The sequence below is a fragment of the Rhinopithecus roxellana genome, chromosome 12 (genome assembly GCF_007565055.1).
Source record: "Rhinopithecus roxellana isolate Shanxi Qingling chromosome 12, ASM756505v1, whole genome shotgun sequence".
NCBI classification, from domain to species: Eukaryota; Metazoa; Chordata; class Mammalia; order Primates; family Cercopithecidae; genus Rhinopithecus; species Rhinopithecus roxellana.
In genome coordinates, this window is record NC_044560.1 from 74,998,108 (window position 1) to 75,013,198 (window position 15,091).

Below are 15,091 nucleotides of genomic sequence, written 5' to 3' on the forward strand. Positions count from 1 at the left end.
ATCACCATCTTGGTTTTGCTGGGTTTTATCCCACTTCTTTACTGCAAGCTATATTATCAGCTAGCTGTTTATGACCTGTATCTTGTGCTGACCTCCTAATCATCTTGTGACTTAGAATGCCTGACCATCTGGGAATGCAGCCCAGTGGGTGGCAGCCTTATTTTACTCAGCCCCTATTCAAAATCGAGTTGCTCTAGTTCAGTATATCTCTGACAGAGTCTGTGTCTGGTTATGTGATAGAAAAAGAGCACCATGTAATTCATAATGGAAGAGTGTTTCTTTCCATAAGCTGTTCCTGGAGAACACAAAGGATGAAAAATTTTATTAGTCACAGCTATTTCCAGGGTTATCTATATGTTCCATCTTTCCCCACCTCTTCTTTTTGTTCCATATATTTCTTCTATTTGATTTTTCCTGAGTTGTATCTCTTATAATCGGTAAACATAACTCCAGTGTTTTGCTGAGTTCTGTGAGTAGCTCCATTGAATTGTTGAACTTGAGGAAGATTGAAGGAGTCCTTAATTTTTAAACAGTAGCTCAGAAGTGTAGATGGGCCTATGGGGTTTGTGACTGGCAACTGCAATGAGGGCAATGTTATGAGACTAAGCCCTGAATCAGGGTCTTTGCTGACTCTGCGTGGTGTCAGAATTCAAATGTTAGACATTGAATTGGTGCTAGGGAATTGCTTGGTGTTCAGCAAACTCTACAGATTTGGTGCTAGTAGAAAGATATCACCGAGACCTCTCCTTTGTGTAAAGGAGAACAGAGCCTTTCATTGTTGTGTGATTCCAGGTCTCCTCCTAGGGTAAGAGAGGATGAAAACTTAGAGGAAAGGAACTCTGATGACAGAACCCCTTTTCCCACAGCTGTCACCACAGGATTCTGACCCACTCACAAACATACCCACTAGACATTGACATGTCCACACACCTCCCAGGACTAGTCATCACCCTTGGGAATTTCACCACAGCATTGCGGATCCTAGTACTTCTTGCCCAAAACCCACAAAAGTGTCTACAAGTCTCCTGGCATATCCCAACCCCCAGACAGTGAATCTGCAGCAGCAACCTGTTTTCTCCACCAGCCTAGGGTCCTGGACCACCTGTTCTTAATCTCATTTGCCTGCATGGACCCAGAAATAAATCAGAGTACAGCCCCACCTGGGCCACTATCTGCAGAACAAACAATCCAGTTACATTGCATTCTTCCCCACCCATGGGTTTTCTTTTTCTACACATGTGCAGGGTTGTTTATGGGTAAAATTGTGTCATGGGGGTTTGGTGTAGATGATTTGGTCACTGAGGTACTAAGCATAGCAGCAAAGAGGTATTTTTTCTGATCCTCTTTGTCCTTTCATCCTCCATTCTCAACTAGGCCCCTGTGACTGTTCCTCCTTTGTGTCCATGTGTTCCTGTTATTTAGCTCTTACTTACAAATGATAACATGGATTTGGTTTTGTGTTTCTGCATTAGTTTTCTAAGGCTAATGGTCTCCAGCACCATCTATGTTGCTGCAGAGATCTTAATCTTGGTGTTGTTTGTTTTATGGCCATATAGTCTTCCATGATGTTTGTGTACCATATTTTGTTTTTATTAAATCTTTTCTTTATTTTTTTTGAAGACAGTGTCTCACTGTGTCACACAGGCTGAAGTGCAGTGGTGCAGTCGTGGCTCACTTCAGCCTCAACCTTCAAGCCTCAAGGGGTCCTCCTACCTCAGCCCGTTAAGTAACTGGGACGACAGGCACACACTACCACGTCCGACTAATTTTTTTTATTTTTTGTAGAAATGGGGTTTTGCCATGCTGCCCAGGCTCATCTTGAACTCTTGAGCTAAGGTAATCCACCTGCCTTGGCCTCCCAAAGTGCTGGGATTATGAGAATGAGCTCTGTTGTCTGACCACACCATATTTTTTCCAATCTAGGCTACCATTGATAGGCATTTAGGTTTATTCCATGTCTTTGTTATTGTGAACAGTGCTGAAATGAACATGCATGTGGATGTGACTTTATGGTAGAATAATTTGTATTTCTTTGAATATATACCCAATTAAGAGGTTACTGGGTTGATGGTAATTCTGTTTTTAGTTCTGTGAGGAATCGCCACACTGCTTTTCACAATGGTTGAACTAATTTACACTCCCACCAACAGTGTATAAGCATTCCCTTTTGTCTGCAACTTTACCAGTATCTGTTAGTGACTATTTTTTTCTTTTGAGACAGTCCCACTCTGTGACCCAGGCTGGAGTTCAATGGCACAATCTTGGCTCACTGCAACCTCTGCCTCATGGGTTCAAGCAATTCTCATGCCTCAGCCTCTTGAGCAGCTGGAACTGCAGACATGCACCACCACGCCCTGCTAATTCTTGTATTTTTAGTAGAGATGAAGTTTCACTGTATTGGCCAGGCTAGCTTGGAACTCCTGACCTCAAGTGATCCACCTGCCTTGGGCTCCCAAAGTGCTAGAATTACAGGCATGTGCCACCACGCCCAGCTAATTTTTGTATTTTTAGTGGAGACAGGGTTTCACCATGTTGGCCAGGCTGGTATCAAACTCTTTACCTCAAGTGATCCACTCACCTCCACCTCCCAAAATGCTGGGATTACAGGTGTGAGCCACTGCTCCCAGCTTATTCCAGCACCATTTATTAAACATCTCTTTTTGTATCAGTATTATGCTGCTTTGGTTACTGTAGCCCTGTACTGTAGTTTGAAGAGGGGTAATGTAATGCCTCCAGCTTTGTTATTTTTGCTTAAAATTATCTTGGCTATTCAGGCTCACTTTAGTTCCATATAAATTTTAAAATAGTTAATTTTTAGGTCTGTTAACAATGTTTTTGGTAATTTGTTAGGAATAGCATTAAGTCAGTAAATTTCTTTGGGTAGTTTTGACATTTTAATGATACTAATCTTTTCTATCCATGAGCCTAAAATGGTTTCTCATTAGTTTGTGTCATCTCTCCCTTCTTTAAGCAGTGTTTGGTCATCTTGTCATAGAGAACTTTCACATTCCTGGTTAGCTGCATTCCTAGATATTTATGTGTGTGTGTGTGTGTGTCAATTGTGAATGGCATTATGTTTTTGATTTGACTTTTGGCTTGGATGTTGATGTACAGCGATGCTACTGATTTAGTATCCTGAAACTTTGCTGAAGTTGCTTATCAGTTTAGAGAGGTTTTCTGCTGAGACTGTACCAATTCTATGTCGAATAGGAGTTTTGAGGGAAGGCATCCTTGTCTGTGCCGGTTTTCAAGGAGGAATGCTTCCCATTTGTGTCCATTTAGTATGTTGGCTGTAAGTTTGTCAAAGATGACTCATTTTGAAGTATGTACCTACAGTGCCTAGTTTGTTGAGGGTTTGAACATGAAGGATAGTAAATTATATTGAAGGCTTTTTTTAGCATCTATTGAAATAATCCTGTGGTTTTTGTCTTAAGTTTCGGTTTATGTGATGAGTAACATTTGTTTACTCTTTCCTCTAAAAAAGCAGGGGGATACACGTGCAGAACATGCAGGTTTGTTATGTAGGTATGTGTGCCATGGTGATTTGGTGCATCTAGTCACCCATCCTCTTAAGTTCTGTCTCCTCACCATTCACCCCTCAACAGGCTCTGGTGTGTGTAGTTTCGCCTCTGTGTCCATGTGCTCTTCTTGTTTAGCTCCCACTTATGAGTGAGAATATGCAATGCTTGGTTTTCTGTTCCTGTGTTAGTTTGCTGAGGATGCTGGCTTCCAGCTTCATTCATGTTCTTGCAGAGGACATGATCTCATTCCTTTTGATGGCTGCATAGTATTCCATGGCATATATGTACCACATTTTCTTTATTCAGTCTGTCATTGATGGGCATTTGGGTTGGTTCCATGTCTTTGTTATTGTAACTAGTGTTGCAGTAAACATGCATGTGCATGTGTCTTTATAGCAGAATATTTTATATTCCTTTGGGTATATACCCAGTAATGGGATTGCTGGATCAAATGGTGTTTCTGGTCTAGATCCTTGAGGAATGACCATACTGTCTTCCACAATGGTTAATTTGCCTTCCCACCAACAGTGTAAAAGTGTTCTATTTCTCCACAGCCTCACCAGCATCTGCTTCTCGACTTTTTATTATTTACCATTCTGACTGGTGTGAGATGTATCTCATTGTGGTTTTGATTTGCATTTCCCTGATGGTCGGTGATGTTGAACCTTTTTTTTTTTTCTGAGATGGAGTTTCACTGTTATTGCCCAGACTGGAGTGCAATGGTGAGATCTTGGCTCACTGCAACCTCCACCTCCTGGGTTCAAGTGAATCTTCTGCCTCAGCCTCCCAAGTAGCCTGGATTACAGGCATGCGCCACCACGCCTGACTAATTTTGTATTTTTAGTAGAGACAGGTTTCTCCATTTTGGCCAGGCTGGTCTCAAACTCCCGACCTCAGGTGATCCAGTCGCCTTGGCCTCCCAAAGTCCTGAGATTACAGGCATAAGCCTCTGTGCCCGGCTGAGTGTTTTTTCATATATTTCTTGGCCACGTAAATGTCTTCTTTTGAGAAGCATCTGTTCATGTTTTGTCCACTTTTTGATGGGGTTGTTTATTTATTTATTTATTTTTTTGAGACGGAGTCTTGCTCTGTCACCCAGGCTGGAGTGCAGTGGCACGATCTCGGCTCACTGCAACCTCCGCCTGCCGGGTTCACGCCATTCTCCTGCCTCAGCCTTCCGAGTAACTAGGACTACAGGTGCCCACCACCACGCCCAGCTAATTTTTTGTATTTTTAGTAGAGACGGGGTTTCACCATGTTAGCCAGGATGGTCTTGATCTCCTGACCTCATGATCTGCCTGCCTCGGCCTCCCAAAGTGCTGGGATTACAGGCTTGAGCCACCGCGCCCGACTATTTTTTTCTTTTAAATTTGTATAAGTTCCTTATAAATTCTGTATATTGGACCTTTGTCAGATGGGTAGATTGCAAACATTTTCTCCTGTTCTGTTAGTTGCCTGTTCACTCTGATGATAGTTTTTTTTTTTTTTTTTTTTTTTTTTTTTTGGTGGTTTCCTCTTTATTGATGTGCCTCCTACCTTTCCCCCCACAATTTCAGTCCCTTCCAACTACCCCCAAAAAAGAAGGTAGTGAAAGGAAGGGATTGCTGGGGTTCTGAGCCCCCTGGGCAGTCAGAAAGGGAACAGAAACCAAAACAATCACTGGATGTGACAGAGACTGACAATCAAGAAGTCTAAAGCAGGATGGGAAAGGCAGGCAGAGAAAGGGGAAGAAAGGAGAAAGGAGAGGTACAAGATGCCAACTCCACCATTACCCCTCCTAAGAGAGGCTGGAGAGAAAGCCTCAAACATTAAGAAGTGCCCGTCCTGAATAATGGAGGTGGTGTTTGAGCTTGAAGGAGGAGGAGGTCAAGAAAAGGGGGCCACCTCTCTCTTTGTAGAACAAGGCCCCCCTCCAGCTCAGGGACAGCAGCTTCACAGACCGTAGACACTTTCATCACTGTAGGCAATGTAGAGAAAGAAGTCTTCTTCATGGTGTTCCTGGTAGAGCTGACCCATTGTGGCACTGGTGGGTGGAATGACATTGTTGACAAAGAAAAACAAGGCATCCTCAGCTCGGAGATGAATTCGCTTCCGGATCAAGAAGTAGAACTGACCAACTGTGAGATCAGAAGGCACCAGGTATTTCTTTTTGTCCAGGTCTCCTATCCGAGCTTTGGGAGCCTTTTCTACTATCACCGGCACCCGGTCCGGGTATTTCTTTCGGATTTTCTCGCCCTCAGAGCGGCGTTTCTCGAACGGATGCTCTTCTTTGTACACGAACTTCATCCTCCCGGGAACCGGGCTGGACCGGGCTGGGCTGAGGGAACCCGGGGGGGCCGGGACCTGATGATAGTTTCTTTTGCTGTGCAGAGGCTCTTTAGTTTAATTAGATCCCATTTGTCAAACTTTGGCTTTTGTTGCAATTGCTTTTGGTGTTTTTGTCATGAAGTCTTTCCCATGCCTTTGTCCTGAATGGTATTGCCTAGGTTTTCATTTAGGGCTTTTATGGTTAAACATTTAAGTGTTTAACCCATCTTCAGTTAATTTTTGTGTAAGTTAATTTTTGTATAATTTTGTAAGGAAGGGGTCCAGTTTCAGTTTTCTGCATATGGCTAGCCAGTTTCCCCAGCACCACTTACTTAATAGAAGATCCTTTCCCCATTGCTTTTGTCAGGTTTGTCGAAGGTCAGATGGTTGTAAATGTGTGGTGGTATTTCTGAGGTCTCTGTTCTGTTCATTGGTTTTTAACATGAAGGGATGCTGAATTTTATCAAAGGCTTTTTTCTATTGAGATAATTATGTTTGTTTCTTTAAAAAAAATTAGAAGCATTTATTAGCATTCAATATAAACATGAGAAATAACCACATAAATTGTAACATTCTTTTAAAAATAAAATGGCTATCAATACTTGAATCTCCAAGCTCTGAACTCCAGAAACAATTTTTTTTTGAAGTGGTAGATTGTGATATTTTTATTCCATTATTTATCATGTATTTATCTGTCCTTTAAAAATGATGGAAATTGCAGCACAATATGATGTGAAGCATTGCTATAGTGGAGGAAGTAGTCCTGGCCCAGAAATGCTTTGTTTATGAGCAAGGTTCCTAGGGTTAGATTTGAGAAAGTAGGAGAAATGGATTTCACATAGTTGAGAACACTAATCTCCTTTTAGTTTTTCAAATTTAGATGACATTATCAGTCTCCTAAAATTATTTGTTCCTTGCCTGTTAAAGCCTGAAGTAAGTGTTCTTAAGGGTTATGTAAGTTACTTTTTTTTTTTTTTTTTGGTGCCAATTCTAATTCTTATTTATTTATTTATTTATTTATTTTATTATACTTTAAGTTCTAGGGTACATGTGCATAACGTGCAGGTTTGTTACATATGTATACTTGGTAAGTTACTTCTTAAGCAGCAGGACTTAATGGGACACCTACAGGTTGATAGCATGTAGGATGATAAAATAGCTATTCATATTGCCTTTTATCATTAGGGTCCAATTCCTTTTATTACCTGTTAATTAACACTGCTCTTCAAAATCTTCCTTTACATTAAAGAAACTTTGGTGATCAATGCATATAGAGCACAGCTCTGCAAGTAACTCCTTTTAAAAAGAGAAGGGCATTTTATGGAGATACAAGATATTCCAAATGTTTAATGTAATTTTAAGCTTTGATACTTGTAGAAGTATAAATGCTACAAACCTTCACAAAACCTTGCCTGAATGTTTTTCTTTTCCTTCTTCTGAGATAGGGTCTCGATGTCGCCCAGGCTGGAGTGCAGTGGCATGATCATGGTCCACTGCAGCATTGATCTCCCAGGCCCAAGTGATCCTCCCACCTCAGTCTCCAGAGTAGCTGGGACTACCGACACATGCCACCATACCCAGCTGATTACTTTTATTTTTATTTTATTATTTATTTACTTTTATTATTTTATTATTTATTATATTATTATTATATTATTATTTATTATTTTATTATTATTTACTTTTATTTTATTATTATTTTACAGACAGGGTCTCACTGTGTTGACTAGACTGGTCTTGAACTGCTGCGCTCAAGTAATCCTCCCACCTCAGCCTCCCAAAGTACTGAGACAATAGGCATGAATCACTATGCCCAGCGCATTTCTTTTACATTTAATTTTGCATTTTTCTAAGAGATGGGGGTCCCGATATGTTGTCCAGGTTGAAGTGCAGTAGCTATTTCTATAGGCACCATCACGGTACACTGCAGCCTCCAGTACCTGACCCCAAGCAATCCTCCAGCCCCAGTCCCCAGGTATCTGGAACCTCAGGCATGCACCATCACACCCAGCTTCATTTTGAGAATTTTGAATATAAAGCTTTTAATTTTTTGCTTCAGTCAATGTCTGCTATCTTCAAGAGTGACTGAAACAAAAAATCAAATGCCTAACATTCAGGAGGCAAATGCCGGGTGCACCTGCAGTCTCAGTCACTCGTGTGGCCAAGGCTAGAGGATGGCCCAAAGCCAGGAAGTTCTAGGCTGCAGTGCACCATGACTGCACCCATGAATAGCCACTGCATTCCAGCCTGGACAACACAGCAAGACCCCCATCTCATAAAGAAAAAAAACAAAACAAAACTCTCAAACAATGTTTTTTAAAGGTTTATAGCATTTATACTCATGCTGCAGTGCCTTGGAGGGCCCAAACTATATTAAAGCTTAAAACTGCTTCACTTTTCTTTAACTGTCACTGAACTACCATGTTGGTTGGCATTATGAAAATATCTTTTAATACACTTATTTAACAAGATAAAAATTATCAGAAAACGAGAAGCACCATTTATAGTTCACAAGAAATGCAACTTGGACCCCAATAGAAGTAGATATTAATAACTGATACTTCCTCTGTTTATGACCCCAAACATGCTAAAATGCTAAAGTAATGCTTGCAAAGAATATGAATGACAAATGTTATCCGTCAGCTTTTTGGTTTAAAATGATTGCCAATGACTAGCAGCTTCAGTGGTAACAGTAGGGAGGAAGAACCCTTCAATACCTAACAATGCTGCAGTCAGCTCCTAAGTGGCTTTAGTTAGAATCCCTTGTTCTAATGTAACACTGCACTGATTCTAAAGGCATATGCAGCCAAATGAGCAGGGGGAGAAAAACTGGAAGAAACATAAAAGTTAGTGGTTAGTGTCTTTAAACTGCAAGAAACATAAAAGTTAGTGGTTAGTGTCTTTAATGTCTAAAAATTTAAACTATTGTTTAAAAAAACCTAACATAGTTCACAGCTATCGGCCCACACCATAAGCAAATATCTGTGTGAGATGGGAGCCTTCACTTTGGAGTGGTTTTTTGAAACATTAAAAAGGACAGAAGAGTGTTTTGTTGCATTGACAAGGTCCCATTCTTTTCTATGGAGTATGATCCTTGTTCATGAGTCTCTTGAATTTGAGATCTTTCCTTTTGATGAAAACACTAATTTTGCTGGTTTTTGAGCAGGAAAGGTGATATTTTTCCAGTGTTTGTAGATGAAGGTCCCGTGACATTATAACCCCTCATTTCTCCCTTTAAGAGAGGATGGCTTTAGAGTGCTGAATACCAATGAACTTATCAGTGCTGAAAGACCTTCATGTAGCTGCTCCACACAAGTCTTTCTCTTCACATAATCTAGAAATAGCCTCTAGGTTCCGTGCTCTTTCTTTGCTAAGAGGAGAAAATAGAAAATTCAGGTTGTTGTCCTCTGCTAAGGAGTCAAAGTAGTGTTTGGCATAAACACTGGCAGGAACATTAATATTAAACTGAAGAAGCTCCGAAAAATGCCTTTCCATTTCATTCATGTCCTCAACTGTAATGTCCTTGAGGATCTGGCAGTAGTCCACAGTCCATACAGCCTGATCATCCAAAACCTTGGAGGCAAGAAGAACGGCTCCCAGAACAATCCTTTTCCAGTTAGTGGGACAAATGTCGATTTCAGCATAAGTTAAAAGCCCTTCTAAGTAAACCAAAGTTACTGTTGCACATTCAGCTGTTAGCTGCGCAGCACTAAAAAGAGTACGAACAAATCTGTAAATAAATTTGTGCTCAGGATCATGCTTAAAGTATTCCTGTGAAACTTTTTCTCGTGTAAGGGGATGTGATCTCTCATCAGAAATATCCAGGGATCTATTTGCATCTCTGTTCTTTAAGTGGTAATATATTTCTGAGGTCACACATTTTACTGCGGTTCTAAGATTAGGCTGGCTGACTGTTCTGTCATCTAGAAATATTGAGCATGAGCTATACTTTTTCGTAAGCTGCCCTGGAGATAACATGATTTAAGTGGTTGCTTTTCCTCTTTTCTCGCACATCGGTTTGAGATTTGCTCAGGAAAATTGTGCTTGCCCTTGGATGGTCAGAAGGGTTTGACTCCAAAGCTAAATCTTCGGGCATCTCGCGGTGGCTGACGTGCTGCAGGTGGTGGCCCTCGCCCGCTCGGAAATCCAACTTGGCAGGCTCCACAGCAGCCGGAGCTACCGCCACCGCATCCCTGGATGCCGCCTCATAGATGTCGGATGCGCAGTACACCTCAGACCCCGCGCACCTGCCCAACTTGAGCCTGGTATTGGGGGACACGCAATGGGTCAGCTTGTCCCCATGGGTCCCCTATTGTCCCCATGGGGCGCCTTAGCTCCTCTCGGCCGCTGCAGGCGCCTTCTCTAGCCACCTACTCCGCAGTCCTCAGCAGCCGACCCTCCGCCAACAATGGCGCGGCCCGGCTACACCTCCCAAGCAGATGCCTCCTCACCTGCCAACCCTGCAACCCGCCCCAGGCAGGGCTCAGGCCTCCCCGCACCCTCGCCGTGCTGCCGCCCCTCCTAAAGTTGACTGGTCTCGAAATAATTATGTGTTTTTGTCTTTTGTTCTCTTCATATGATGGATTACATTTATTGATTTGCATATGTTGAACCAGCCTTGCATCCCAGGGATGAAGCCGACTTGATAGTGGTGGATACGTTTTTTGATATGCTGCTGGATTCAGTTCTCCAGTATTTTATTGAGGTTTTCCACGTCAATGCTCCTCAGGGATATTGGCTTGAAGTTTTCTTTTTTTGTTTTGTCTCTTCCCGGTTTTGGTATCAGAATGATGCTATTTCTATATAATGAGTTGAAAAAGAAGTCCCTTTTTCTCAATATTTTGAAATAATACTAGAAGTGCTACCAGCTCTTCTTTGTACATCTGGTAGAATTCATCTGTAAATTAGTCTGGTTCTTTTTTATTTGTGGTTGTTTGGCCATTTAAAACCAATTCAGTTTTGGCACTTGTTATTGGTCTATTGAGGGATTCAACTTCTTATTTGTTCAGTCTTTGGAAGACGTATTTTTGCTCCAAGGTTATAGTCCTCAAGCTTGGCCCAGATAAACTCTCTACTTATATTCATGTTGCTTCAGTTTTTTCTTTTAGTTAGACATATTGTTTAGAATGTGTCAGAGCAGCCTCTATAGAGGAGCTCTCCTTTGATTGTACTCTGTTTGCTGTAACACCCAAGGATGCAGAGTCAGGTTGATCCCACCTGGAATCTGCACATAAGGTCTGGCCTCTGCCTGGGATTTACAAGACAGGGCCAGAAGATTTTGGACTGAGAATGTACCGAAAACCAATAGAAGGCATTTTTTGTATTGTGAGATGTCAGCGTAGAAATCTTAAAGCCCCCATTTGAGAGTGTGGCTCTTTAAGCTTTTCAGATCTTGTTCAGTGACCTGCTACAGTTACATGAGAGACTCCAGGTGTAAATAGAATCTGATGACAGAATCTGTAAGTGTAAACAAGCATCTTAGTGAGAGATCAAGGCCACAAAGTATCCAGAGCCATGACCACAACTATACCTACCTGTAAAATATGATACTGGCATAGAGTATTGTTGTTGTTCTTACCCAAAAGCTAGCAAATCAGGATAGGTGATCCAGGTTCTGGAGCTCCACCAAGGCAGTTCCATTTTCTATTTAGAATCAGCATGAATTTCTCTCAGCCTGGCTTATCATTGGACCATCAGCCCAGGGTCACTAAGAACCTTCTCACAATCACCTAGATGTCTTTGAGACATTTGAGGATGTCCAGGGCAGAATTGTGTCAGGCTGACAAGAGTGGTTAATTCTGCTTCTGTCTCAGTGTAAGAGAAATGGGTCATTCTGTGTGTGTTTTTTTTTTTTTTCCCCTCATACAAGAGATAATTTTGGTTTGTACCCAGATGAGAGTTTCTCTAGTTTCCTGTTACTTTGGTGAAAGACAAAGAGGAGGTCTGGTGACTCAAAAGATAAACTAATTGCTTCCATTTCATAAGGTCATTCAAAAAATAGATGAAGCAGTCATGGTCCCTACCATCCAGAAACTTTTGGTCAGGACTAGCAACTGGATACATGGTTGAATTAAACATCATATGGTTGGTACAGTGAATAGATGTGTGCAAAGCAAAACAAAACTTTGGCCTCTTCAGCCAGCTGTGGTGGCTCACACCTGTAATCCCAGCACTTTGGGAGGCTGAGGCGGGTGGATCACCTCAGGTCAGGAGTTTGAGATCAGCCTGAACAACATAGAAAAACCCCATGTCTACTAAAAATACAAAAAAAAAATTAGCTAGGCCTGGTGGTGCCTGCCTGTAATTCCAGCTACTCAGGAGGCTGAGGCAGGAGAATTGCTTGAACCCAGGAGGCGGAGGTTGCAGTGAGCCAAGATTGTGCCATTGCACTCCAGCCTGGGGAACAAGATGAAACTCCGTCTCAAAAAAAAAAAAAAAAAAAAAAAAAACCTTGGGCCACTTTTTTTTATATTGTTGTATCTTCTGAGATTATCACCTGAAGGGATATTTATGGACTGAAGAGTTGTTATTATTATTTGTGTATTTTTTACTTTGTTGAGAATGCATATTTATCTTCTAATAAAATTATTCCAGAAAACTTTAAAAGAGTCACTTAAATTGCTTGTTAGTATAGTTATAAAATTGACAGAGCAGTGGCAAAAATAGATTAAAGTTACATAAACTCTAGGATTTACGTTTTTCTTAGGTAAGCTTAGGAAAAACAGAACTGGAAATACCCCAGTGGCGTAGAGAACAGAATTCTACATAGGGTCCTTTCCCTGCCCCATTTCTGTTCAGATTCACCCTTTTTGAAGGCCTTCTTTAGGTCTGGCCCACTCTGGAGTCTTGCCTTTCAGAACTGTTTTATAAAGGTCAGAGTTTTGGCCGGTAAATCCTTCTGCCTTTCTAGAGCTGGTGCTTACAATTTCCTGCAACCCAAAAGCAGATAAATAAGAAAAATAAACTATACATGTTAACATCTCATTTTTAAAAATTTTGTAATAAAACCAGTGCTTACAGAAACATTCCATTTAGCAACGTGTTTTCTATTCCTGCAGATCCAGTAGTTGCTCCACAAGTCACAGACAAGTAAATATAAATAGAAAAAAATTTCTTAAACTTTCTGTGCCCCCTCTTCTGTCTATATTTATCCTTATTCTATACATTTTTTAAAAAATCCATGACAGAGAACCAGAGGAAGAAGTAATAATGCTGGGTCCTTTATCTAAATCCTGAGACTTATTGAACACTAGTATCAACTTCCAATGTGTTAGGCCCAGCATAGTGCTCTGTATTGTACTCTTGAGCACATAGTACCTGCTTAATAATTATGCATTACTACATATGTACATGTTGTTTTCCAAATGCAGACTTATTCCAACATTGCTGCCTTCTGTTTCCTCTGTAAACTAAAGAGCCAGCAAATAATATAAAACTTCAGGATGGAGTGTGGTTGTCTTCATTTGTACCAGAAGTATTTGTGTTGTGACAAGAGTGCTGAGTGTAAGGGACTCTGTGCTGTGCCTGCTTTCTCTAACTAATGCTAATGATGAGCCCGAGGGAGCAACATCAGGATTGACAGGGGACTTGCTTGAAACACCCATCCATGGACCCTTTTCAAACCGGCAGAATCACATTATGTAGAGTGGGACCAACATTACCAAGTGATTTTTAAGTTCATTAAAGCTTGAAAGGCAATGCTTAGCTTAGTGGTTATCAGCCCAGGCTTCTCATTAGTATCACATGGCCAATTGGCAGAAACCTCTTGTGCCCTCCTCACAGCTCCTGTTTATTGTTTTGGGTGGAAGCATCCATGTTGTTTAAATGAAGGGCCTCATGTGACTCTAATGTGAGGCCAGAGTCAAGTATGAGGGCTTCAAGATACATTCATGAGAGTTAAGTGCAAAGGTGGTTACAGGACCTGTTCTGTTTGGGTTTGGTAGGGACAGGACAGTGTGGCCCATATTTTCATTACTGTAGCAGAAATTGCTGGTGTTTGTGGCAGGGGAGGGCGCCTGAGGACAGGAAAGGAGAAACATATTTTTACATCCATGGAGCAGCACGTTGTTCCTGAATCTCTTCTGTTATAAAGGAAAGAAATGGGTGGACTTTTTGGTCTTGGTCCTTCTGTCTGTGGGTGTGATGCTAGCAGGTAAGAATGTGGTGCTGACGTGTTTAAGGCAGTTTTCTCAAGATGCAAGTGTTAACTTGTTTAGAGAATTTCATCTGAAAAGGATTGCAAGAGAAGGAGGAGAAACAGGATTGTTTTTTTTTTTTTTTTTTTTTTTTTTTAGCTACACATGTCTCAGATCAAGAGTTTTGTCCACTCTTTCTTCTGGAGTCTCACGCATTTAGTATTTGCAAAGCTTTACTTCTCTACTTGTGTTTTTCCTTTACTAATGAGTTTAACTACTTTTTAAAATTCTCATTACAGTCAAGGGTCTATGCAAAATATTTCTTTCCTGTGTACTAGAGCCTTCTCTACATTCTCAATATCATGGCTTCTTATGCCATGCAGAATTCTTACCACGAATTTATGATCTGCACTATTAAAAATGTTCCCATTGTGACTGTTGAACATGAAGGATGTGAATACTCAAGATTCTTGTTGTAGAAAGCTGGGGTTTACATGGAGAATATGTAATTTTGAGGTTCCATCTGTGTCCTCCATTAGCTCTATGCACAGCAGCATTAAGGAAATACTTATTTAAATAGGATGGCATTTATTACTCAGCAAGTTCTGAAAAAAAATTGAGAGATACTGCTCTATAGGATGCTGAAGAAAGACTACTTAAAATCATTACTGAAAATTACAGAACATTGGAGATAGCTGTATCTTGAACTTTGTATAAAACTGATGTTTCTGTATGATTGAATTCAGACTATAATTTACTTTTTGAAGTGCAATATCTAGGCAGTGATGCTGTGTTCTTCTACGTGCATCAGCACACCATAAAAGTTTGTCCTAGTGTTGTTAATATTAATAATTTAATTGGTTAAAAAGCGCTCTGATATTTCTTTCACTATAGAATTAACTATTTTTCTTGTCATTATTAGGTATCTTTATGCAGCTAATGTGCATAAGCCATCACATTTAATGTGGCAGGTGCCCTTTTTTCTTAGGTTTTCTTTGCATATATCTGTCTTCGGAAAATGAAGGCTCTTTGTTTATAGGACAGAAAAATCAGGTAAAACACAGGCTCTTCCAGTTACCGGATCTTTCAGAGAATTTTCTTTTGGGGCCAAAAACATTGGCATTACTA

General features: G+C 40.8%; 2 protein-coding genes and 1 pseudogene across 2 annotated transcripts in view; 1 reads left to right on the plus strand and 2 right to left on the minus strand.

Moving 5' to 3' along the window:
• The window catches only part of LOC104669314 (zinc finger protein 100-like), a 55,929-nt gene that overhangs the window by 20,878 nt on the left and 19,960 nt on the right, over positions 1–15,091 (plus strand).
• On the minus strand, positions 4,996–5,859 carry LOC104669306 (gamma-aminobutyric acid receptor-associated protein). The gene has a single exon (XM_010372252.2). It carries the CDS (start codon positions 5,805–5,807, stop codon positions 5,454–5,456), a length of 354 nt encoding a protein of 117 aa, XP_010370554.1. The 5' UTR covers positions 5,808–5,859; the 3' UTR covers positions 4,996–5,453.
• On the minus strand, positions 9,063–9,948 carry LOC104669307 (annotated as a pseudogene).

Coding starts and splice junctions, on each gene's coding strand:
- LOC104669306 (XM_010372252.2), bottom strand. CDS start 5,807: ATGAAGTTCGTGTACAAAGAAGAGCATCCGTTCGAGAAACGCCGCTCT.